The 24,417-nt window shown below is 40.2% G+C and overlaps 2 protein-coding genes across 3 annotated transcripts in view; one reads left to right on the top strand and one right to left on the bottom strand.

Moving 5' to 3' along the window:
• The window catches only part of rbm18 (RNA binding motif protein 18), a 33,846-nt gene extending 17,950 nt beyond the window's left edge, over positions 1-15,896 (bottom strand). Inside the window, exons 1-2 of the mRNA XM_043720106.1 lie at positions 15,807-15,896; positions 13,089-13,207 (exon numbers count right to left, since the gene is read on the bottom strand). Coding sequence (XP_043576041.1) covers positions 13,089-13,201 — 113 coding nt within the window. The 5' untranslated portion in view covers positions 13,202-13,207; positions 15,807-15,896. The remainder of the gene's footprint in view (positions 1-13,088; positions 13,208-15,806) is intronic.
• A 122-nt stretch (positions 15,897-16,018) lies between these two features.
• mrrf (mitochondrial ribosome recycling factor) overlaps positions 16,019-24,417 on the top strand; it is a 46,194-nt gene continuing 37,795 nt past the window's right edge. The window contains exon 1 of one of the 2 annotated variants that reach the window (XM_043720103.1): positions 16,019-16,121. The gene's annotated coding sequence lies outside the window, so the exon portion shown is untranslated. Of the gene's footprint in view, positions 16,122-19,674; positions 19,715-24,417 lie in introns of those variants that run through there. The other variant, XM_043720104.1, reaches the window with a different exon arrangement.

The following is a 24,417-nucleotide window of genomic DNA, read 5'->3' as shown; positions in this document are numbered from 1 at the left end:
GGGTTATGGAGATACAGTGAGGACTAGGTCTGTGTGCGATGCCCTTCCAATGGGCCAAATGGCCTCATTCCACACTGGGATATTTAATAATAACAGCAAGCTTGTGACATTGCTGAGTTTGCGTAAAACTTCAGTTTGACTGAAACTATAATTGTTTTGGAGATCTTGAAAAAAGGATATTACAGAAACAAAGGATGCAAGGCAGATTCCTTTTGTAAATAATCAATGCAAGTGAATCTATGATTGAAGATAGGCTTCCCCCTCAAATAAGCAGAACAAAATTGGGGAAACTACTGAGAGGTTTTGAACTTTTAAAATTTGAAATATTGAGATATTAAGACTTTTTCCACTGGAAAATGATATTGTAACAAAGCAGAAGGGTAATTTCAAATATTGTAGATAGCCTAACCCATTCAGCAAGGAAAAAAAAAGCTTAAAGCCTGATGAATTCAACATGGATAGCATATATGGACTAAATGTTGGGACTGCACATCACAATAAGTTACTCTTCAAGACTAAATGAAGGAGTCAGTGAGAAATGGTTAGAATAGGTTAAGAACTCACTCCATCCCCATAAGCAAAAGGTTTTTATGAATAGTATGGATTTCTTTACAGGCCAGTTCCAAATGCCACTGCACATAAACCCATGGTAGGGTGATTGCAGAGTATGGTCTGTATGGAGGTGTGGATGCACAGAGTGTGACAAAGTCTGGCAGATAGTATTTAAAGGGCAATGTTAAGCATGTGGGAAGGACCAACATAAATATATCTGTACTTTATGTGGAACAGAGATTGGCCTTGGAGCTCCCAATTCTTTTGAAGTCAGGTCGAATATTGAGAAACCATAGCTAAAGCAAATAGAGTATAAAGCTGAAATAAAAAACAAACTGGAGAAACTCAGCAGGTCTGATAGCATCTGTAGAGAGAAAACAGTCAAATTTTGGCTCCAGCGAATCATCAAAATGCAAGACTATTTAATATTTAACAAAGCAAACCATTTTGTACTTACATAAACCTTGGCTAGAATACCTTTAGACATTTGGACCCCTTATATTGGTGGTGATTTGAGGCTTTGGAAAAAGTTCAGTGAAGGATCCAAATGCTTATTATATTTTCTCAATGCAGACTTTAACAGTGACAGCAGTCACAATTAACATGCTCCCAGCAGCCCAGAAAGGAGTGGCAATACGTAATACTCTGGCTAAGTTTGTCTTCTACTTCCTGATAACTGATGTGAACGTGAGTCATAACAGCAGCCTTCCCCATTCTCCTCTTTCCTCTTCCTCTTGTTTTCCGCCTGGCACTGTTGCAACTATTCAAACTTTTTACCATTACAGTCAAGGTTTCTTTCAAAACAATAATATCTCAAACACTGAATGCAATAAAACAGCAGTCAACCACATACGCTAAAATCATTAGAGTGATTATACCCTGAGGAACAATGCTAGCTTATTCTGACATAGCCCCTCAACACAGCATTAAAATTATGAAAGCTGAGACTTAGCTTAACAACAGCAACTTAAATCTACCTCTACAAATTCAACTTCAGTGTCATAATCTAATAAAGATTTCCAAATTAAACATTAGCTCTTTTGGAACTTGAGCAATAATCCTACACCAAACAAAGCAAGTTTTTCCATTTAGAAAAAAAAAGTGTTGAATTACTATATTATATTCTTGATAACGACAACTCTACTAAACACCTGTAGGAAAACAAACATTTGTAATACAGATTTATTAAGAAGATGATGGAGAGAGATACAAAATAATTAAGTAATCCATTAACCAGATTGCTTTAACCACAACTACTGATACTATTATTATAGTATGATCAGATCTACCTCAATATTCTAAAGACCATTGCAACTCATGTTTTAGACCGGCTTCCAAATCCCAACAGCAAACATGGAGCCTGCAGAGCTGAATCAAAATTTGCACAACTTACCTAATGAAAATACAACTTACGTTTCTCACTTTTTTTAAAAAACACCAGAATATTTTTCAGGTTCAGCGGGCTACAACTGCAGTTAAGCACTCACCCCTTTGCTGGCTTAATAGTTGGGCAATTCAATTCTGAAGGCAAACAGAAATGCTGTGGGGACAGTTTCCCAGCTTACTGATAATATCACACATCCTCACATGATTTAATTTTCTAAGGATTAGAATATTAGACGGTAGCTCAGAAGATAAAATTCTCAAATGCTTTGTTTTTAAACAAATGAAAAAGGCAGGTTAACAGCAATGAAACATTACACAGAAATTAAATCCAATATAAATTGGACCGTATATTGCCTTTGAATATGAATGATAAAATGTGTTTTATCGCTGACTGTTCAGAATCTTCTGATCCCTCTCACTGGTGGTTTAAATAACAAAGACATGGGAATTTAAACATGTACAGAGGAACCTAAATTATCTGGCATCCGATTATCTGAATTTTGGATTATCTGGCAAGATCACAATGCCCCGCTGCTTGGCTAAACTGTTATCTGGTATTGGATTATCCGTAATTTGATTAACTGAACGAAATACTCTCCCGCCCGTGTCCTTTGGATAATCGAGGTTCCCCTATATACCTCTCACTGAAATAGGGCTGTCAACCACCGTCAAATAAAACCCTCAAGATGCTTGTATTTGAATGAGGTTGCAGCGCCGTCTAATACCCCAATCAGAAAAAGCAAACATCCTGCTACTATTGCGTATTAAAATAAGTTGGACAATTATCTTCAATGTCTTAATTATGACAACAGCCAGAATATAACCTGTTATGTTAAACAATTTTTTATGTTACTATCGCACTGAATTCACTATAGGAATTTTGTGATGTGCTATCCTCAGACAACTGCTTGCAGCTTGATTGCAATGAAAAGTGCATGAGCGGAGATGTATTTTGTCTTGATATCCTGCACTCAGATAATATTCTTAACATCCACACAAAACTTGTATATTCCTGTAACCTGCTTCTGTAAGACCAAACAGCATTCAAAATGTTTGAATACTCACCAGTAGAAACACTGGCCAGATAGTTGCCGTTGTGCAGACTGAAGTTCTAGCTCAGATTCTGGAGAATGCCAGACACAGCTGACTCTGTGGGAATTTTGCCTGGGAAATTGAGAATTCCAATGGGTAATTCCCCTTTGTTGAGCCCTTTGAGAAAACACTAGAGAATTGAGGCTTCCACTTCCATCAAGTTAATAGTTACCCAGGAAAATTTAAAAACTAAATCAAAATGTATTTTTTAAAATTAAATTAAAAACCTAGTCTGCCTCCTGGGTAACTTTTAAAGTGACCCCCCTCAACTCTGTGCCAACTAACTCCCATTCCCCAACTACATTGTTCCCAGCTTTATAGACCCTCGAGCCAGCATTATTCCAGATCCACAGGACCCAACGTTGCTCGACATACCCGTTGCCTGTCAGGCCAAACTCCCCCCACCTCACTCAGGCAAACTCACCCTCCTTTCTCCACCACTGATCATTAAATCCTCCTGGACTTTCCACTGGCCCTGCCACACCCACCATTGCCCAACCTACCCTATGCACTATTACTTACCTGACACCCCACCACTTTAGCCACACTAACTCTTTTCTTACCCTTTCAGTGGTCGTTAAAGTGTCCGGCTGTGCTGCTGGACATTTTACATCACAGATCATGGCAACGGACTGCTGCATAAGGGAGTGTGGCTTGACTTCAAATGCTCCGCTATTAGGGAAACTGTTGATTTTGTAATTGCTCAGGATTTCTAAGTGGCTTGGATAAAAATTCCCAGCTATAAATGTGGAGCTCATGTGAACGTAAAGATAAAATGAGTGAAGTCACAATCCAACTGGGTGTGCCACCCTCAGAATATCTGGGCCAGACTTCTAAATGCATATCAGAGAAATAAAAATCATCCTAAACAGCACTTTTATGCTTAAGGTTTGTGAAGATTTGTAGCTCGGGTTATGGTTGAAGTTAATGGTCAGTTTGCCAAGCTGGTTGATTTCCTTGCAAATGTTTTGTCTCCCTCCTAGGTGACATCTTCAGTGCTATATAGTCTCCGGGTGAAGTGCTATTGTTGTGATCTGCCCTGAATTTACATGGTTATGTCTGCTGTAGCAGGTAGTTCAACTGGTTTTGTACTGTGGTGGTTCTTAGATGGGGTCTATTTCAATGTGTTGTTTATGGAGCCAGGGGATAAATCAGGCCTCCAGAAATTCCTGAGCTCATCTTTTTGTTACCTGTCCTGGCATGATAAGGTTGTTCCAATTAAATTGGTGTCCTTCACTGTCAGTGTGCATTGATAGGAGGAAAGACTGGTCATATTGCTTTGTTGCAAGCTGCTGCTCATGTATTCTGGAGGAGAGTTTCTGGTCTGTTTGACCCATGTCATGTTTCTCACGTTTGCCGCATAGTATTTTATATATCACATTTGTCCTGCATGTTGCGGGTATGGGGTCTTATGTCCTGGATAATAGCTGATAAAGTGTGGCTGTTGGTTTGTGCTGTCATTATTCCCAGAGGATGTAGAAGTCTCATCGTTCATTGAGACATTTCTAACATAGGGTAGGGTGGTCAGTGTCTTCCTTAGTTTGCCAGGCATTGGCAGATGAAGCTGATAGGGCACCCATTATTGGCAAAGATTTGTATAAATGTTCCTCTTCTTTGCCGAGTTTGGGGTATTGCAGTATTGCAGCTCGTTAACACAGGGCCTTGACATAACACTCTGGATTTTGGGGTGGTTAATGTTGTAACTGAGGTTCTGGCCTGTATGTGCAGACTTTCTATACACTTTGGTAAGGAACTCACTGTTGGTCATTTGTTCAACCAGTACGTCTAAAACAGGAGTTGGTTGTTCTCTTCTCTGGCCAACTTGATCCCAATGAATGTGCTGTTGAGGAGGTAGTGTGTACTTTCCAACTTGGACCGTTTAACAATAACAAAGGTATGGTCTGCGTATCGGATTAACAGTTTGGGCAGGATCTGGGGGAGAGCTGTGCTTTCTAGGCTTTGCATTATTGCTTCAGCAATGAGCATAGAGATGGGCAAGCCTATGATTTGTTCATATACCTGGTCATTAAAGACAAAGTGGGTGGCAAAGACTAGGTCTAGTTGTTTCAGAATATTATCTTTGCTGATAGACTGACAACGAAACAGTGTTGTCCGTTTGTTTAGAAGTGCAGTTAGTGTTTCCTTTGCTAGTGTTATATTGCTAGAGGTGAACAATGCTGCAACATAAGACCATAAGACATAGGAGTGGAAGGCCATTCGGCCCATAGAGTCCACTCCGCCATTTAATCATGGCTGATGGGCATTTCAACTCCACTTACCCGCATTCTCCCCGTAGCCCTTAATTCCTTGTGACAATCAAGAATTTATCAATCTCTGCCTTGAAGACATTTAGCGTCCCGGCCTCCACTGCACTCCGCGGCAATGAATTCCACAGGCCTACCACTCTCTGGCTGAAGAAATGTCTCCGCATTTCTGTTCTGAATTGGCCGCCTCTAATTCCAAGGCTGCACCCATGGGTCCTAGTCTCCTTGCCTAACGGAAACAATTTCTTAGGGTCCACCCTTTCCAAGCCATGTATTATCTTGTAAGTTTCTATTAGATCTCCCCTTAACCTTCTAAACTCCAATGAGTACAATCCCAGGATCCTCAGCCGTTCCTCATATGTTAGACCTACTATTCCAGGGATCATCCATTTAAATCTCCTCTGGACACGCTCCAGTGCCAGTATGCCCCTCCTGAGGTGTGGGGCCCAAAACTGGACACAGTACTCCAAATGGGGTCTAACCAGAGATTTATAAAGTCTCAGTAGCACATCGCTGCTTTTATATTCCACCTCTCGAGATAAATGACAACACTGCATTTGCTTTCTTAATCACGGATTCAACCTGCATGTTTACCTTTAGAAAATCCTCAACTAGCACTCCCAGATCCCTTTGTACTTTGGCTTTATGAAATTTTCTCACCGTTTAGGAAGTAGTCCATGCTTGTATTCTTTTTTCCAAAGTGCAAGACCTCGCATTTGCACACATTGAACTTCATCAGCCATTTCCTGGACCACTCTCCCAAACGGTCTAGATCCTTCTGCAGCCTCCCCACCTCAGTACTACCTGCCTGTCCACCTATCTTTGTATCATCCATGTCAGTAGCTCACCTCGAACACCATGGGCCCTCACCTTACTCAGCAGCCTCCCGTGTGGCACCTTATCAAAGGCCTTTTGGAAGTCTGGATAGACCACATCCACTGGGTTTCCCTAGTCTAGCCTACTTGTCACCTCTTCAAAGAATTATTGACAATTTGAAAGATGTTGATTTTTATTCTGAGGAGTATTTTTGGAGTCAGTTGATAAACGACTTAAGTGCTCTTGACCAATACTGTTTTGTGAATATGCTGTTTGTTTGGAGTTAGCTCCTGATGAATGGGCAACTGTGCAATCTTCACTTGTATTCCACAGTGATGTAATTTTATTGTTGTCTTCTTCCCTTAGACTAATACGTTGATTCTGAGAAAACAAAAATTCTTGAACTTTATTTCTTCCACTTCGTTCTCCTTTTGATGCTTCACAGAAGGTCGGTTGATTACTACGATCAGTCTGATTTTCACTATCATTCAGCCATTGATAATCGTAAGAATCACAATTACTACTACATTCATTCTGATCATCTGACCTTTGGACCGCACACTGCAGTGACGAAATAGATTTAATTTCCTCATCATCCATTCTAATTTTAGGTTGATAGCATTGCCTGAGAAGTTCCTTCAACGGGTGATAACCCAGCTCCTTTGTGTCAATGGTGATTGTTGAAGTTGGAGTTGATGATAAAGATGCAAATGTCTTTCCCGTTCCTTTTGCAGAAGGTGCATATTGACAGTTGACTCGAGTCAGGAGACACATTTTCAAAATTCTCAGAACTATTTCTTTTATTGGACAAACAGTTATTTATTACCTGTTCAGTACAGTGAAATCTAGTCTTTGAAAGGATTTCTTTCTGAATGGGATAAACAGCTTGAACTTTCACATTTTTAGTTACACTAGATTGGTTTTCTGAAATTAAATCTTTCCTTTGTCCATGTTGAATTATCTTGGATGTTCCAGGTTTGGATTAGTCAGAAAACGCTCTTTAGTCCTACAGCTCTTATCGGTTGAATCCTTATCCTTTGAACATTTTTTGATACTTAATGAACCTTTCTTAAGGATTTCCTTATTGGGTGTAGTGTAACTTAGCCACATGCCTTTTGAGGGGGTCTGCAAAAGCACATCTTTATTTGCTATTTTAGATGTGGAACACAGGACATTAGGTGAATGAAAAACTGATGTCGATTTTGGCTGTATTGTTTTTAGTCTCACAAGACGACTGTTCAATTTTCGATTTCACATTTTCCTGTATTGATTGTTTTCTCCATGTTGTACAAGGTGTTTCCTTAATACATTTCAGAGATGGGCTTCTAGCTCCTTGACATCCAGTATGTATTGTGCTGGATGTTTTGGTTCCTCTCTTTAGTTCTTTTATCCTATCTGCATAGCATAAAGTGTTCAGTGTAGGTTCTGTGGCTATATGGCTAGGTGAAATATTAGCGATCATACAGGTTTTAGAATTCCCAATAAATGAGTCTTTCAATACCAGTGTAAGCTTGCTTTGCCTAAAGGGTGTGTGAGGATGTTCCTGGTCCAAAGCTCGAATACACTCTTAGGGCCAAGAGACTGATTTATTTCAACTCCTTCTATTTTAGTTTGTTTGTCAGAATCCCTGGCATCAGCAGCTCTCTCACTCCCAGCTAGGTCAACGAAAGAAATCCTTCCAATTGTATCATTTAGGTTTTTAAGCTGGACTTGAATAATAGCATGTGAACATGAGGAATCTTGTATTTATCCCAGAAGCACCAGTACTCAGTGCTTTACTGCCCAAGAAATCACCTCGAACAAGGTTTGCACTGCATCCATTTGAATTTCACGCAATCCCACAATTTGTACTGCATAGTTGCCATCTTCCCTGGCAAACAATCTTTTTCGCCTATTCAGCAAGTCATATAGTTGGCCACAGTATATCTCAAAGAAGCTTATCCAGATGAAAAGAGGTCTGTCTCGCTCGGATGTCTGCAATTGTGTGAAGATGTCCTCAGCAGCAAGTGCATATCGCCCTGGATTTTGATCAGTCCCAATCATAGTATAAGTTTTTCCAGCTCTAGTCTGTCCATATGCAAAGCATGTTGCCATTCCATTGTTGGACATACTGCTTCAAATCAACCGCTTCCTTTTTCTCATGAAAAAGGACAGAGCTATTTTCTTCCACTTTTGCAACATCAATTTCTCCACGTCACACTTCTCGTACTCCGAAGTCGCTTTCGAACACAAACGTGGATTTTTTCAACCTCAATCCATGCCTGTTCTTTCCCAGGGTTCACAGGCCTCAAGACAGCACGTGATAGTCCATAATTATATCCTGAAACATGCAAAATCATTTTTGTAGTTTGGATTGTTGAGCAATCAGTTTCCTTCTCAGGAAGAGAGTGCATATCCTTTAGACATAACTTGACAGGTAGCTGGTCAACTGAAGGAGGTTTCGAAGGAGTATCCTGAAGATGATTTTCTGATGATAGCGGAGGATAGCTACTAGTTTCAGAAACCTGACTGATATTGTCCCTTTTATGATTAGGTATGTACTCAAAGTTCAACTGACAGAGGGCCAGGTTTAGTTCTCTCCACAAAGACATTAAGTGATTCTGGCTGGGAACAGTCAGTACTTGCACTGGCATCATGGTCCTCATTTTGTACAGCTTTTATAATTTGAATGAGTTGGAATAAACGCTTTCGATCATGCATGCTATGCATTCCCTGCACAGAGTAATCATTCATGGTCAGCTTAACGAGATCTTGCGATTTCAGAAAACCCATTGCTATGAAGTGAGTGTAATACTGCTCCAGTCCAGCTTCACGTGGACATTCGTTGAGACACGAGGACATTCTAGCCCTTATATTGCCACAACTTTGCAGCATTCCCTCATTCTGCCATTCTCCCTTCTACCATAACAAGAACACTGCTCGGATCCATGGCAACACCGCCAGCCGTTTGAAAGGCGCACAACACAGTGCGCGTGCACGTGCGCTGCGACCCCGCACATGGGGTCAAATGGATACCCTACCAGCTTCATCTGCTGATGCCTAGCATACAAACAACACCAAGAAAACACTGTGACCCCAAACACTGACTACCCTACACTACATTAGAAACATCTTAGAACGATGTACATCCTCTGGGAGTAATGACAGCACAAACCAACAGCCATACTTTGCCAGCTACTATCTCTGACAAATGACCCCATACCCATAACATGCAGGACAAATGTGATATATAAAATACTATGCGGCAAACATGAGAAACATTACATAGGTCAAACGGACAGGAAACTCCATCAGAATACATGAGCATCAACTTGCCACAAAACGACACGATCAGTCCTTCCTCAAATTCAAACTGAATGAAGGACACCAATTGAATTGGGACAATGTTATGATACTGGGACAGGCAAACAGACAGGCTTGGGAATTTCTGCAAGCTTGGCATTCGTCTGGTTCCATAAATAACACTTTGAAACAGACCCCAACAGACCATACCGTACAAAACCAGAAATAGAACCACCCATCACAACAGAACCGTACAAATTCAGGGCAGATCACAACGACAATTCTTCATCCAGAAGCCACACAGCACTGACGATGTCACCCAGGAGGAAGACAATGTTTGCAAGAAAATTAACCAGTTCAGCAGACCAACCAACTTCAACTTGTATGCTTAACAAATATTTTGGAACATTTTAAAGAGGTTCAGCAAATATTAAAAATCATTTAACAAACTGTGAAGTCAAATTGTACATATGGAACTTCAAATGGCCAACAATGTGGCACCGAACAGTAGGCTGATGAAAATGATTACTGAAGGTATAGTATGATCAAGATTGATGAACGGGTCAAAACTATTGCTCAATGGATAACATCTGAGTTAAGTAATCAAAGTAAACAGCTAGGCTAAAATATAGTTTTTCAGATTAGATGAAGGTAGAGTAGAGGGGGAGGTAGTGGGACCAATGCAAGTCAATGGTTTTTAACTGAGGAATGTTTCAAAGTTTATAGATTATAAACGACAGAAAGTGGGCCGAGTTGCAAACATTCTTGGAGAATGATCATAGACAGGTCTGACTAACCTCTGCTAGGCCAACAACCAATGAGTACAACTATCCTAAAACCTTCATCTGCAAATAAATACCAAAAAAGACAATTGACAAGTAACAGTTTTGTTACACTTGCAGGTGACTGGTGGTGCTATGCTTGAGAACTGTATATAATTGTAGTCAAACTATTAAACAAAAGAAGAAAATGCAACACTTACAGGGATAATACTAGACCAGAGAAATGATTGAATTAAAAAAGTTAACATTCTCTAGACATCTTATTTAAAATTAAAAAGGTAATTGGATAGCAAAATGGAGGAAATGTTTCCTTTTGTGGCAGAACTTAAAACGAGAGTCACGCATACAAGTTAGCTAACAATAAATCCAATGAGGAAAAATATTTTCACTCTGATTAGAATGTGAAGCACTAACACAGGGAATGGTTGATGTACGTGGTTTAGATTTTTTGAAAAAGGAATCTAGACGAGTGCATAAAAAAAGATTAGAAAAATATGCTGAAAGGTTGAGATGTGGCAGTCAGAATGAGGGGGGTATGCTCACTGGGCCAAGTGGCCAATTTCTGTGCTCTACGAAATATACTATGCATATGGTATAGGAAAAATATATTCTTTATAAGTTAATATGCAAGCATCTTAAAACACCGCAAGTATTTTTAAACTCCTTTAAGTTGGGCACATCAAGCAGGAACCCACAAGTTGAAATATCAGGTTGCTAGTGGTCCTGCACATATATTATAGACTATTCAATATATGATCAAGATTGATGAACGGGTCAAAACTATAGCTCAATGGATAACATCTGAGTTAAGTAATCAAAGTAAACAGCTAGGCTAAAATATAGTTTTTCAGATTAGATGAAGATAGAGTAGAGGGGGAGGTACTGGGACCAATGCAAGTCATCAATGGTTTTTAACTGCTTTATAGACTATTCAATATATGACTGAAAATATGCAGACAGAATCACAGAACAACAACAGGATGGAAACAGGCCATTTGGCCCAAAACGTCCACATCAACCCTCTGATGAATAACCCATCCAGACCCATTCCCCTACCATATTGCTCAACATTTCCCTTGACTAATGCACCTAACTTACATACACCTGAACACTATGGGCAATTTAGCATGGCCAATTCACCATCTTAGGTACAAGGTATTAAGGTACAAAATCTTGGGAATAAATGATGTAATCTATCTGGATTTCCAGAAGGTTCTTAAAGTGCTTCAATGAAGTAACAAAGAATTGATGAGGGCAGAGTGGTAGTTGTGATCTATACGGACTTCAGTAAGGCATTTGACAAGATTCCCAATGGGAGACTGGTGAGCAAGGTTAATACTCATGTAAAATAGGTAGAACTTGCCATTTGGATACAGAACTGGCTCTAAGGTAGAAGACAGAGGGTGGTGGTGGAGGGTTGTTTTACAGTCTGGAGACCTGTGACCAGTAGCATGCCACATGGATCAGTGGCACTATTTTTCATCAGTTAAGAAAATGATTTGGATGTGAGCATGAGGTATAGTTAGTAAGTTTGCAGAGGACACCAAAATTGGAGGTGTCATGGATAGCGAAGAAGGTTACCTCAGATTACAACGGGATCTTGACCAGATGGGCCAATGGGTTAAGAACTGATAGATGGAGTTTAATTAAGATAAATGTGAGGTGTTGCATTTTGGGAAAGCAAATCTTAGCAGGGCTTATACACTTAATGGTAAGGTCCTAGGGAGTGATGCTGAACAAAGAGACCTTGAAGTGCAGGTTCATAGCTCCTTGAAAGTGGAGTCACAGGTAGATAGGATAGTGAAGGAGTTTGGTATGCTTTCCTTTATTGGTCAGAGTATTGAGTACAGGAGTTGGGAGGTCATGTTGCAGCTGTACAGGACATTGGTTATGCCACTGTTGGAATATTGCGTGAAATTCTGGTCTCTTTCCTATCGGAAAGATGTTGCGAAACTTTAAAGGGTTCAGAAAAGACTTACAAGGATGTTGTCAGGGTTGGAGGAACTGAGCTAAAGGGAGAGGGTGAATAGGTTAGAGCTGTTTTCCCTGGAGCATCGGAGGCTGAGGGGCGACCTTATAGAGGTTTATAAAATTATGAGGGGCATGGATAGGATAAATAGACAAAGCCTTTTCCCTGGGGTGGGGGAGTCCAGAACTAGAGGACATAGGTTTAGGGTAAGGGGAAAGATATAAAATAAGACCTAAGGGGCAACTTTTTCCACAGAGGGTGGTCAGTTTATGGAACGAGCTGCCAGAGGAAGTGGTGGAGGCTAGTACGATTGCAACATTTAAAAGGCATCTGGATGAGTATATGAATAGGAACGGTTTGGAGGGATATGGGTCGGGTGCTGGCAGGTGGGACTAGATTGGGTTGGGTTATCTGGTCGGCATAGACGAGTTGGACTGAAGTGTCTATTTCCGTGCTGTACGTCTCTATGACTCTATGGAGAATGCTAAATAAGATAAGACCCCATGAAGTTAGGGGTACAGTACTGGCATGGATAGATGATTGGCTGACTGGCAGAAGGCAGAGAGAGAGGGGATAAAGGGATCTCTCTCAGGATGGTAGGCAGAGTTCAACATGAGACCACAACCATTCACACAATATATTAACAGTCTGGCTAAAGGAACTGAAGGCATTGTTGCCAAGTTTGCTGATGATAGAAAAATAAATTTAAATGCATTAATAATTAATAATTGATTGCTCCGCATCATGCTATAACATGCTTGAATGTTACATTTAACTTATTTTAAAGCTACTCCACAGGAGTCAAGCATAATATAGAACTGAATTTATTTAAACAGGCAACAGAAATATGAAGCACTTTGTTGTTTAGATAATGTTTATAGATAGCAGTGCCATCATTGAGTCTGAACACGATTGGAAAATAAAAGCAACAATTACAGCACTTACTCAGTTAACCTGGAATCAAGATTGCCAATCCAGAGTCGATGACCCTCTTGTGAGGAGCTTTCAGATAGAATAGAAGCATTTTCCAGTGGAAGAGATTCATTTTCAGTCCCCATATGTCACTAGAAGAAAGCAAAACTTTATCACAGTTTCAACACTTCCCGAAGTGCTTAAGTACTTTTGAAATGTGGTCCGTGTTGTAACATAGGAAACACGGAACAGCAAGGTCCCCAACATGACAATGAGATAAATGGTGAAATTAACAACTTTTTAAAGAGATACTGGTTGGGGAATAAGTATTTTTCAGCACCCCAGTGAGAAATGCTAGTATTTCTTTGAATCATGTTATTTGATTTCTGATGCCCATCCAACGGTAAATGGGGCTCTAGTTTAATTTCTCATCTTTCAGATGAGACATCAGACTAAGTATTGCACTGGTGTCAGCCGAGATTAAGTGCTCAAGCCTGTGGTGTGCAACTTGAACTAGACAACCTGACTGAAAAATGAGATCTATTCCGACACTACAAGAACAACTAACAGATACGTTGCTAATTTAGAATTACTTTTCAATTAGTTTCAAATAGTGATTGAAGACAGACAATACAAAGTATTTTTAATTGCACTCATTACTTTAGTAATAGCCAACTTACAAAACACACTGGCCAAATTAAGCTACTTTCCAACGGGACAATACTATTCTGACCTCAAATTACATTGCTTAGCATACTTTATCTCAGTTTAAGAAATGGGCAAACACCATCCTCCCCCTATGTGTACTACTGTTTGCACCACAACTCCTTTGTGAAGACTCAAGTTGGCAATGTGTAAGTCAGCCATCATGACCAAAAAAAAACAAGACATTCAAATAGTCACAAGGACCATGGCTGCTTAGAGAAAAACTGCGCACATGTGGATGAATTTGGCCTAACCAGTAGAAGCTGACATGTGAAATATACAAATTTAGGAAGAGATAGGAGTTGGTGGCCAGCATCCTGAAAACCAGAGCAGCACAAGATTTACAACATTCTAGAAATTCGGAAGAAAACTACCAAACAAGGTAAGCAAGAAAGAAAAGAAACCAAAACCTTAAAATTAAACACAGAAACGTGAAGTACTTTGTTTAGTGAAAAATAACATAATTGTCATCCAAGTGTGATTTTTGTTTTGGACGTTTAATCATTACATAATAGTCTAGACAATGGCATACTGTAAAGCCAAATTAACAAAGTCTATGTTGGAGGCTATATATGAAAATGTATGGAGCCAAAATCTGACAGCATCTCATGTAATAAACCTGGCCACCAACACACAAGACAGATACTCAGGCCCTCTAGACAATTAACACAAGAGACATAAAGCACTTTATGAGAAAGACCAATGTATATTACCTCTTCAGAAATAATTGCAAACGTTTACATTATTCAGACAGATTTGCATGGTCTACAATATGTATTATAATATTATTGCATTGTACTGCAAATGATCCTGCATAAATCAGAAAACGTGTTTGACAATAATTTACATTTCTCACACACTTTATAGGTAATATAACAAACAAAAATCAGAAAACAATGTGAAACTATCACCTACGGATGTGGATGACGTTTGTTGGCATGGGGATGTGCAGGGGAGAATCTAAAATTTGTTATTTCTCAGCAATGATTGAAAATACATTTGGAGAGTGTTCATGGGGAGCTTCGAGAGACAGGAAACAAAGTTGCAACGTTGATGGTCAGAGGTCAAATACAGTAAATGACAAATAGTTGCAAGTGCTGTAGCAAAGGTCGAATGAGAATAAACATTGACCCATGCTGGATCCAAGATCAAAAGACCAAGGTTGTGGAGGCTGAGGTGATAACACAAAGGAATTTAGGAGGGGGACCCTCAACCAATTCATTTAAGCAACCAGGAGAGCCTGTTAAGAACATGGGCTGTGAAGTGCAATTTGCAGAGGTTACAAAAGTAAGAAAGTAATTAAAGAAAACAACTTAAGCACATGATAATATTGTTGCTTGACACTGCTATGTTCCCCCTTATTCCAACTGGCGATGCTGAGCGTTATCCCATTTTGCCTGAAACGCATTTTTCTTTACAGAATTGCGCTAGTTGGACAGCTAGTTACTTCTTATGAAAAGGATTTATATCACACCTTTAGTTTAGGGGGAAGGGCTTCACAGCAGTGCCATCAGACAAAATTCAACACCCAGCCATTTAGAGACAGGTTACCAGAAAGTTTGATCAAAGAGGCAGGTTTTAAGAACCATCCAAAACGAGAGGGGGGGGGGGGAGCGGTGTTCAGTAGGAAATTCCAAAACATCTGGCCTTCGTAGTTGTATGGATGGGAGACGGAGAGGGAAGAAAGATAAACTTAGGGCGAATTGCAAAGGACTGGCATTAACATGAGGGGTCGAGGGGCCTTTCTCCCTTTGTCCTGTGGCTACTGTATGGACATGAAACAGGCTCGTCTGCGTCGGTGGGTCGAGATTAATCCCCGAGTGGGGTAAATCTCTCTCACTGCGAGAGTAACTCCCGAAGAGTCAAGCGTAAAGGAAAGGCCGCTCTAAGTTACTGACTTCGCCTCGGGCCCAAGTTTGTGGCTCATTCACTTCCGTTCGGATTCCGGGCGACCGCTTAAAGCGGCGCCATTTGGTTGATTTGAAACTCCCTCCACCCAGCGGCATTCCAGTTCCATCAACCTCCCTCCCTTACGCCGTCCGTTACCTGTCCACTCGGGTGAACCTTTCATTCCCTCGTCGCTCCCAGCTTCCCCCTTTTATTACATCCGGTCTAGACAACGGCCTAACCTTTCACCTCGCGGCAGACTCTTCCGGTTCGTGCCGTCACTCAATGGGCAGAAAAGACCACATCGCCCGTCGGGCGACGCGTGGCGTCCTCGCGCAGCCTTCCCTGCGCAGCCGGACGGAGCATTCTGGGTGATGTAGTCCTTTTGCCCCAGACACACTGTGGGTTTGCGTTGGCCCGGATGTGGCAGCAGGGTGAACGCTAGGAGCAACGGAGACTCTTGAAACTCATTGGGTAGGTAGTTGATCTTCGGGTCTCATTGATCCCATTGACAATAAAAACAACAATAATAACGGCCACTTTAATAGAAATGTATTGCATTAAGGTGAAACCATCCCCGATTTAAACTTTTAATCTCTTGAACTCTCTCCGCTTTCAGGCCACATTGTCCTTCAGTGGTAATACTGTTCCGCAGGGTCAGGTTGCTAACAGATGTCAGTGATCAGCCCCATGTGTTTATAAATTGTTATGGTTCATAGTAATCATATAATTTAAATAATAAGTATAATGGGGGAGTAGCTCCAGGGGTAATTGTTCTTCCGCGCCTAAAAACATTGTCTCCCCTCCTCGTAATAATGTTCGGGAATTTGCTTTAGTTTCTGTGGCGTAGCATAGTGCTACAGTATTTATTCTCCTTTTGATTGTTCAGAAAATTGGCCGACCTCATTTTGATGATGAAATTGATGCAAATTGTTCTATTTGCGTTAATGAAAAATACATTTGTAGAGACGAGTGAGTAGCATTTTTGGAGTTCTGCAGATTTCCGTCAATTGCATAAAAATGTTTAACACATTATTCTTCCTTATTGTACATGGCTTTCCGGTTTCATAATTTGTGCACTTTTGCTCACCTAATCATTGGAGAAGTATTATTGCCTTTGAGATTCTGTGATGAGGTGTTTCTGGCGAGGCCATCATTTGTTGCCCATTCCTAACGGTCCTCTGGGCCCTTTAAGTCTGGGGTCACACGGAGGCCCGACCGGGTGAGGACGGCAGATTTCCTTCCATCTTATTAGTGGATTCATGGTCATTCAGTTTTTAATTCCAGATTTTTTATTTTGAATTCAAATTAAATAATTTGTCATGGTGTGATCTGAACTTTGCTCCCCAGAATGTTACTTGGGTCTCTAGATTAATAGTCAACTGATAATACCACTAGGCCATCATCTCCCTTGTAATGAATAAAGTCAGAAGTCACACAACACCAGGTTATAGTCCAACGGTATATTTGAAATCACAAGCTTTTAGAGGGCTGCTTCTTCATCAGGTGAAGTAGGGGGAAGTGTACAGACACAGAATTTATAGGTGGAGAGATAATTGCAAAATAATTCCAAGAGTAATTAATAGTGTCAAAAGATAGTGCAAATGGTGTGAGTGGCGTGTCAACAGGCTGAATAACAAGTCTTGTTATTGACACGCCACTCACACCATTTGTACCATCTTTTGACACTCTTAATTACTCTTGGAATTATCTTGCAGTTATCTCTCCACCTTTTCATTCTGTCCCTATGTGCTTCCCTCCACTTCACCTGATGAAGGAGCAGCCATCTGAAAGCTTGCGATTTCAAATAATCCTGTTAGACCATAAGACATAGGAGCAGAAATTAGGCCGTTCAGCCCATCGGGTCTGCTCTGCCATTCAATCATGGCTTTTAAGTTTCTCAACCCCGTACTCCCGCTTTCTCCCCTTAACCCTTGATACTCAAGAATGTATCTATCTTGGTTTTAAATATACTCAATGATCTGGCCTCCACAGCCTTCTGTAACAACAAATTCCATAGATTCACCACTCTCTGGCTGAAGAAGTTTCTCCTTATCTCTGTTCTAAAAGGTCTTCCCTTTACTCTAAGCCTATGCCCTTGGGCCCTAGTCTCTCCTACCAATGGAAGCATCTTCCCAACATCTACTCTGTACAGGCCGTTCAGTGTTCTGTATGTTTCAACTAGATTCCCCCCTCATCCTTCTAAACTCCATCGAGTATAAACACAGAGTCCTCAAACATTCCTCTTATGTTAAGCTTTTCATTCCTGGGATCATTCTCGTGAACCTCTTCTGAACATGATTCAGGGCCAGTACATCCATCCTGAGATATGGGGCCTAAAACTGTACAGAGTACTCCAAATGTGGTCTGATCAGAGCCTTATTGAGCCTCAGTAGTACATTCCTTCTTTTATATTCAAGTCCTCTCAAAATAAATGCCATTGTTGCATTTGCCTTCCTAACTATTGACTCTACTTGCAAGTTTACCTTGAGAGAATTCTGGGCTAGAATTCCCAAATCTCTTTGCACTTGAGTTATAAATTTTCTGCCCATTTAGAAAGTAGTTTATTTCTCTATTCTTCCTACCAAAGTGCATGACCTCACACTTCCCCAAGTTGTATTCCGTTTGTCACTTCTTTGCTGTCCTAACCTGTCCAAATCCATCTGCAGTCTTCCCATCACCTCAATGCTACCTGTCCATATTCTTATCTTTGTAATGTCATTATGATTCACACATGTATTGGGACATAATTTTTAACCGTTTCACCACATTCCACTGCTTGGAATTTTACACCACAACATACCCTCAGTTCCTTCATCTAGATGGTTAATATATAAAAGTGAAAAGTTGTGGTCCCAACACTGAGCCTTGCAGAACACCACTTGTCACTGGCTGCCATCCTGAGAAGGACCCGGTCATCCCTACTCTCTGTTTTCTGCCAGACAGGGTCTAGATTAGCATGATGCTGAAAAAGCACAGCAGGTCAGGCAGCATCTGAGGAGCAGGAAAATCGACATTTCGGGCAAAAGCCCTTCATCCGGCCTTTCTGCCAGATAGCCAAGCTTCTATTAATGCTATCACCATGCCTCTGACTCCAAGGGCCCTTATCTTACTCGGTAGCCTCCTGTGAGGCACCTTGTCAAAGGCCTTCTTGAAGTCCCGGTAGATAACATCCATAGGCTCTCCTTGGTCTAATCTGCTTGTTACTTCCTCAGAGAAGTAAAGCAGATTTTGTCAGGCATGACCACCTGTTGATGAAACCATGCTGACTTTGCCCTATTTTACCATACACTTCCAAGTATTCAGAAATCTTATCCTTCACAATGGATTCCAAGATCTTACCCATAACAGAGATTAGGCTAATTGGTCTGAAATTTATCGTCTTTTGCCTTACTCCCTTTTTAAACAGGGGTATCATGTTAGTGATTTTCCAGTCCTCTGGGACGCTCCCTGATTCTAGTGATCCCTGAAAGATCACTAGTAATGCCTCATTACTTCTTCAGCTATCTTCCTTCGAATTCTGGGATGTAGTCAATCTCGTCCATGTGATTTATCCACGTTCGGACCATTGTTTTTCTAGCACCTTCTCCTTGGTGATGGTGACCATACTCAGCTCTGCCCCCTCACTCTCTTGAATTTGAATTTTTGGGATATTACACGTGTCTTCCACCGTGAAGACTGACACAAATTGATTATTCAGTTCCTCAGTCATTTTCTTGTTCCCCACTACTATCTCTCCACTACTATTTTGCCCTTTATACATGTAAACAAACTGTTATAGTCTTACTCTATATTACTGGCTAGCTTACCCTCCTTATTTCTTTTTCTGTTTCCCTCTGTTGTCTTTGTAAGCATCCCAATCCTCTGGTTTCCCACTGCCTTTCACCGCATTATATACTTTCTCTTTTAGTTTTATGCTATCCCTGACTTCCCTGGTCAGCCATGGTTGCTTCATCTTCCCTGTACCATGCTTCTTTTTCCTAGGGATGAATTCCTGCTGTTGGACTATAACCTGATGTTGTGTGACTTCTGACTTTGTTCACCCAGTCCAACACCTCCACATTACTGTGAGTAATGAAGAGGATTATGTGTATTAAATAATCGTAGTATTGAGCAAAGATTAAGGAAGTTAATCTGTTTGGCAGAGACTTTACCATTGTGAAGTTGATTTTTAATAGAGATAAAGCTACATTTTTCACTAATGGAGAATTCCAACACCCAAGACACAAATTTAAAGGTTAGGAGAAAAGAGATTTGCTTGTTCTTTGGAGAATAAACTGATTGCAAAATTTTAGTTGAAATAGGCCAGATTTATTAAGATGTTTTTTTCCTTTTCCTTGTCCCTAAATCTCTTCTTCATATTTATGCATCTATTTATGTGCGTCTTGTAAAATGTCCTAGACATGTTTTCCACAGAGGAAATTATAACATTAGTTAGTAGCCTAATTAAAGCACTTTGGGACAGTGCTTTAATTTGTGAAACACGCCATATGAATACAAGTCCTTTCTTTCAGGGACATCCATTTTTCTGTAAGTTCCAGATCCGAGATCTGATTTGGATGTTCTTCCAGATCTGATTGAAAACTTAGCAGTTAATGAAGCAGAAGGACTGCATGATGCAGTTGATATTGGCCTCTGATGTCTTAGAATAGTCCAGTTAATCTAAGTCTACATTTTTCTAGTCATGGATTCAGAATAAAATATAATACAAATAATTTTAAGCAGCTCACCAAAGCCATTGAAGGCATTGAATAATCTATGGCTCAGAAGGAAGACATTTGGTCCATCAAGTCTGTACAGACTCTAAAGCAAACCAGTCAGATTTGTTCCTATGCTTTCTGTTCAGCCTCACATGTTTATTTCTTTTCAAAGTATTAATTAACTCCTCTTCTGCACCCTTGTGGGCAATGGGTTTCAGATCATTACTACTCACTGTCTTTAAAAAGAATCTTATTCTCAATTTTATTTTTCACCCTTTGTTTTAAAATTATTTTAAATGAGATTTTTCATTATTTATTAAACAATGGAAGGGGCTTTCAAAAGGAGAGAAGCTGATACATAAATGTAACATCCCACAAGAGACAAAGGATGGGCAACCAAAGCTTGAGCCCACTGATTGATTAAACACAGAAATTTAAATATGGCAGAAATAGAACTTCAAATTTTTCTGAAGGGTAACTTGTTAATGAATAGTTTTTCTCACAAAATATATGGTAATTAAATAGTGCATTTATATGTTAAATGCAACTTTTTTATAAAATGAAATGTATGTATTCATATAAAACTGGTGGGCATGCTATTGCAATTGAAGGACACAAGGCTGATTCCAATATCAGGACTTCATTTTCAACACAAGTTGGTACCTCCCTTATTCAACATTCTCTAGACTGGCAGCAACAGTGCTTCCAGTTTGAATCATCCTCCAATCTCATTCCCTATAATACGTTTTTAAGTACCATTTTTAAAAAGTTAGTATTTAGTAATATTAAGTGGTTTATTGCTACAGAGGAAATAGTCACTAGTTACCAACAACATTTGCTAATAGTCATGGTTAGATCTGCACCTCCCTGTCACTCTCAGTACTCCACCGGGGATGCTGTCATTCTGAAGCACCTCCTTGAAATTGTCTCGTCCTTCCGAGAATGTCACTGACCAAGATGGCCAGACGGAGCAGGCAGAAGGCCACATGCCGGGCTTCAGTCTCTTTGAGGGGAACGCACAGGGCTGCAGCCTTGGATTGTGTGCTGGATATGTGACCGCTTGTTGTCTAGCATGTCCTCTGTTTTGGCACAGGCCTGGTCCCAAGGCTGGTACAATCTGTATTTTAATGTGCTGTTGTAGGCCTTGTGCTGAAGGTAGATTCTTGATAGGGAGTAAGGGCAAGTTTGTTAGAAGCCAATAAGCCTGTACACGTCCCAGCACTTAAATCTATGTGTAGGCAGAGCACAGCTTAGCCTCTGATTCACAGAATGGTGAAATGGAAGATGATAGAGATAAAAAAAGCAAATAAAATATCAATTGAAAATAGACCTTTCCAACATTAATCAAAAATATCTAATTACAGGAACCATACTTCCTGTGTTAGATAGAATTGAAATAATCTTTATTTCTGATATTTAAGTTACTGGGTTTTGTATTGTTAATTCAAAATATGGTTTCCAATAGAATAAAGGATCCAGTTATTATGATGCATATTGCTTGATGTTTGTCCATTAATGACTTCAATCATGGCACTGATGCAGTAACCTGCACCTGTATCATTAATGTCATCTAGAGTTTGACAAGCTGAATTTATTTTCTATTAAACTAGAGTTCAAAAGATAAAAGGAATGCAAAACCACTTTACTTCTAATTTTTTTAGTGGTCAGCAGTGGCTGTATTAAGTGAGGCTTCATTTTGATTTCGTACAAATGTCTCTTGTATAAAATTCTGTGGCAGAACTGAAAGAGGCTTAGCTCTTACAGTTGTCAGCTACAGAGTTTAATTCAATTTAAACATAATATAGCACTTCATATTAATTGGTTAGGGTCCATGTGCTTCAAGATTTTTGAAATTTAAAAAAAATTGTTCTTTCTTTTCTCCTGCACCCTGGTACTGTTTTACATAGTACTGGCCATATTCTGATACTTTGCCAAAGCTTGGCTATGCAATCTAAAAGGTCAGCCGTCGAACGACAGCATTGGCAAACACACACATCTCCAGTCAGGATGCTGTATTCCATTCAGCAATCATAAATTGTGGCTGATTTTCTCAATTTCTAGTTCAGTGTTACTTTCAACTGAACATTTATGGAACATTTAAATCTGTAATCTTAGCGGAAGTTGTATATGAACTGGGGAGTCTTCATCTGAGTGTGGTTCAGAAGCAAGGATTCCACTTTTGAAACAAAGACTTCTGAAGTCTGCAATTTTTGAGAAGATTTGTAGCTCAGGTTGAGATTCTGTTTGTAAGTTTGCTCACTGAGCTGGAAGGTTTGTTCTTGGATGTTTCGTCACCACACTAGGTAACATCATCAGTGAGCCTCTGGTGAAGCGCTGGTGTTATGTCCAACTTTCTATTTATGTGTCTTGGTCTCTTAAGGTGGGTGATATCATTTCCAGTTCTTTTTCTCAGACAATGGTAGATGGGGCCCAAATTGATGTGTTTATTAATGGAGTTCCAGTTAGAATGCTAGGCCTCTAGGAATCTCTGTGCGTGTCTCTGTTTAGCTCGCCCTATGATGGATGCATTGACCGAGTCAAAGTGGTGTCCTTCTTCATTTGTATGTAAAGATACAAGTGATAGTGCGTCATGTCGTTTGGTGGCTAGTTAGTGTTGGTGTATCCTGGTGGCTAGTTTCCTGCCTGTCTATCTGAAGTAATGTTTATTACAGTCCTAGTAGGGTATTTTGTAAATGACATTCGTTTTGATGGTTGTTTGTATAAGGTCCTTTAGGTTCATCAGCTGCTGTTTAAGTGTGTTGGTAGGTTTGTGGGCTATCATGATGCCATGGAGCCTGAGTAGTCTGGAAGTCATTTCCGAGATGTCTTCGATGTAAGGTAATGTGTCTAGGGTTTCTGGGTCTGTTGGGTCTGCTTGTTTGGGTTTGTTGTTGAGAAATCAGTGGACTGTGTTTATTGGGTACCCGTTCTTCAGAATATGCTGTGTAGGTATTTTTCTTCTGCTGTTTGCAGTTCCCGGGTGCTGCAGTGTGTAGTGACTCGTTGAAATAAAGTCCTGTTGCAGCTCAGTTTGTGGGTGTTGGAATGATTGCTTCTGTAGTTACGTATTTAGGAACCAAGGACACAAACACCAGACAGCACCAATTTCATCAGCAAAGACAACATCCTCAAGCTAGTAGACCTGTGCCTCACCATCCACTTTATATTTAATAAAAAGACCTACAATCAATGGAACACCAGGGATCACCAATATCAGGGTTCCCAGCAGAAGCAGTAATGCACAGACTTGAACAAACAACCCTTCCAACTATCTAAACCAAACTTTGGGTCCGCTACATGTCTGACACCTTCAACATCACAAAACGGAAAAAATTAAAGGAAACCTACAACACCCTTACTAACACAAAATTCACAAAAGAGGAGGAGAATGACAACAGACTCCCATTCCTAGATGTCACAGTAGAACGAACAGTTAATGGAGAACTTCAAACCAGCATCTAAAGGAAAACAACACACACAGACCAAATACTTAACTACTGTAGCAATCATCCCAAAACCCAGAAATGGAGCTGCATCAGGACATTATTTCAATGAGCTACAACACAACGCAGCACCCAGGAATTCCAGACAGCAGAAGAAAAATACATACACAGCGTATTCAGGAAGAACAGGTACTCAATAAAGAGTCTACCGATTTCTCAATGACAAACAAGCAGACACAACAGACCCAGAAACTCTAGCCACATTACCTTACATCAAAGACATCTCTGAAAAGACTTCCAGACTACTCAGACCCCTTGGCATCATGATAGCTCACAAACCTACCAACACACTTAAACAGCGACTAATGAACCTCCAGGACCCTATACAAATAACCAGCTAAACGAATGTCATTTACAAAATACTATGCAAGAACTGTAATAAACAGGCAAGTAGGATACATAACACCAGCTAGCCACCAAAAGACATGAACCAATATCACAAGTATCCTTACGTATAGACGAAGAAGGACACCACTTTGACTAGGACAACGCATCTATCGTAGGACAAGCTAAATAGAGACAAGCATGGGAATTCCTAGAGGCCTGGTATTCTAATCAGAACTCCAT

Source organism: Chiloscyllium plagiosum, chromosome 30, assembly GCF_004010195.1.
Source record: "Chiloscyllium plagiosum isolate BGI_BamShark_2017 chromosome 30, ASM401019v2, whole genome shotgun sequence".
NCBI lineage: Eukaryota > Metazoa > Chordata > Chondrichthyes > Orectolobiformes > Hemiscylliidae > Chiloscyllium > Chiloscyllium plagiosum.
The sequence above is the reverse complement of the archived record's forward strand: the minus strand, read 5'-3'. Positions and strand labels throughout refer to the sequence as shown.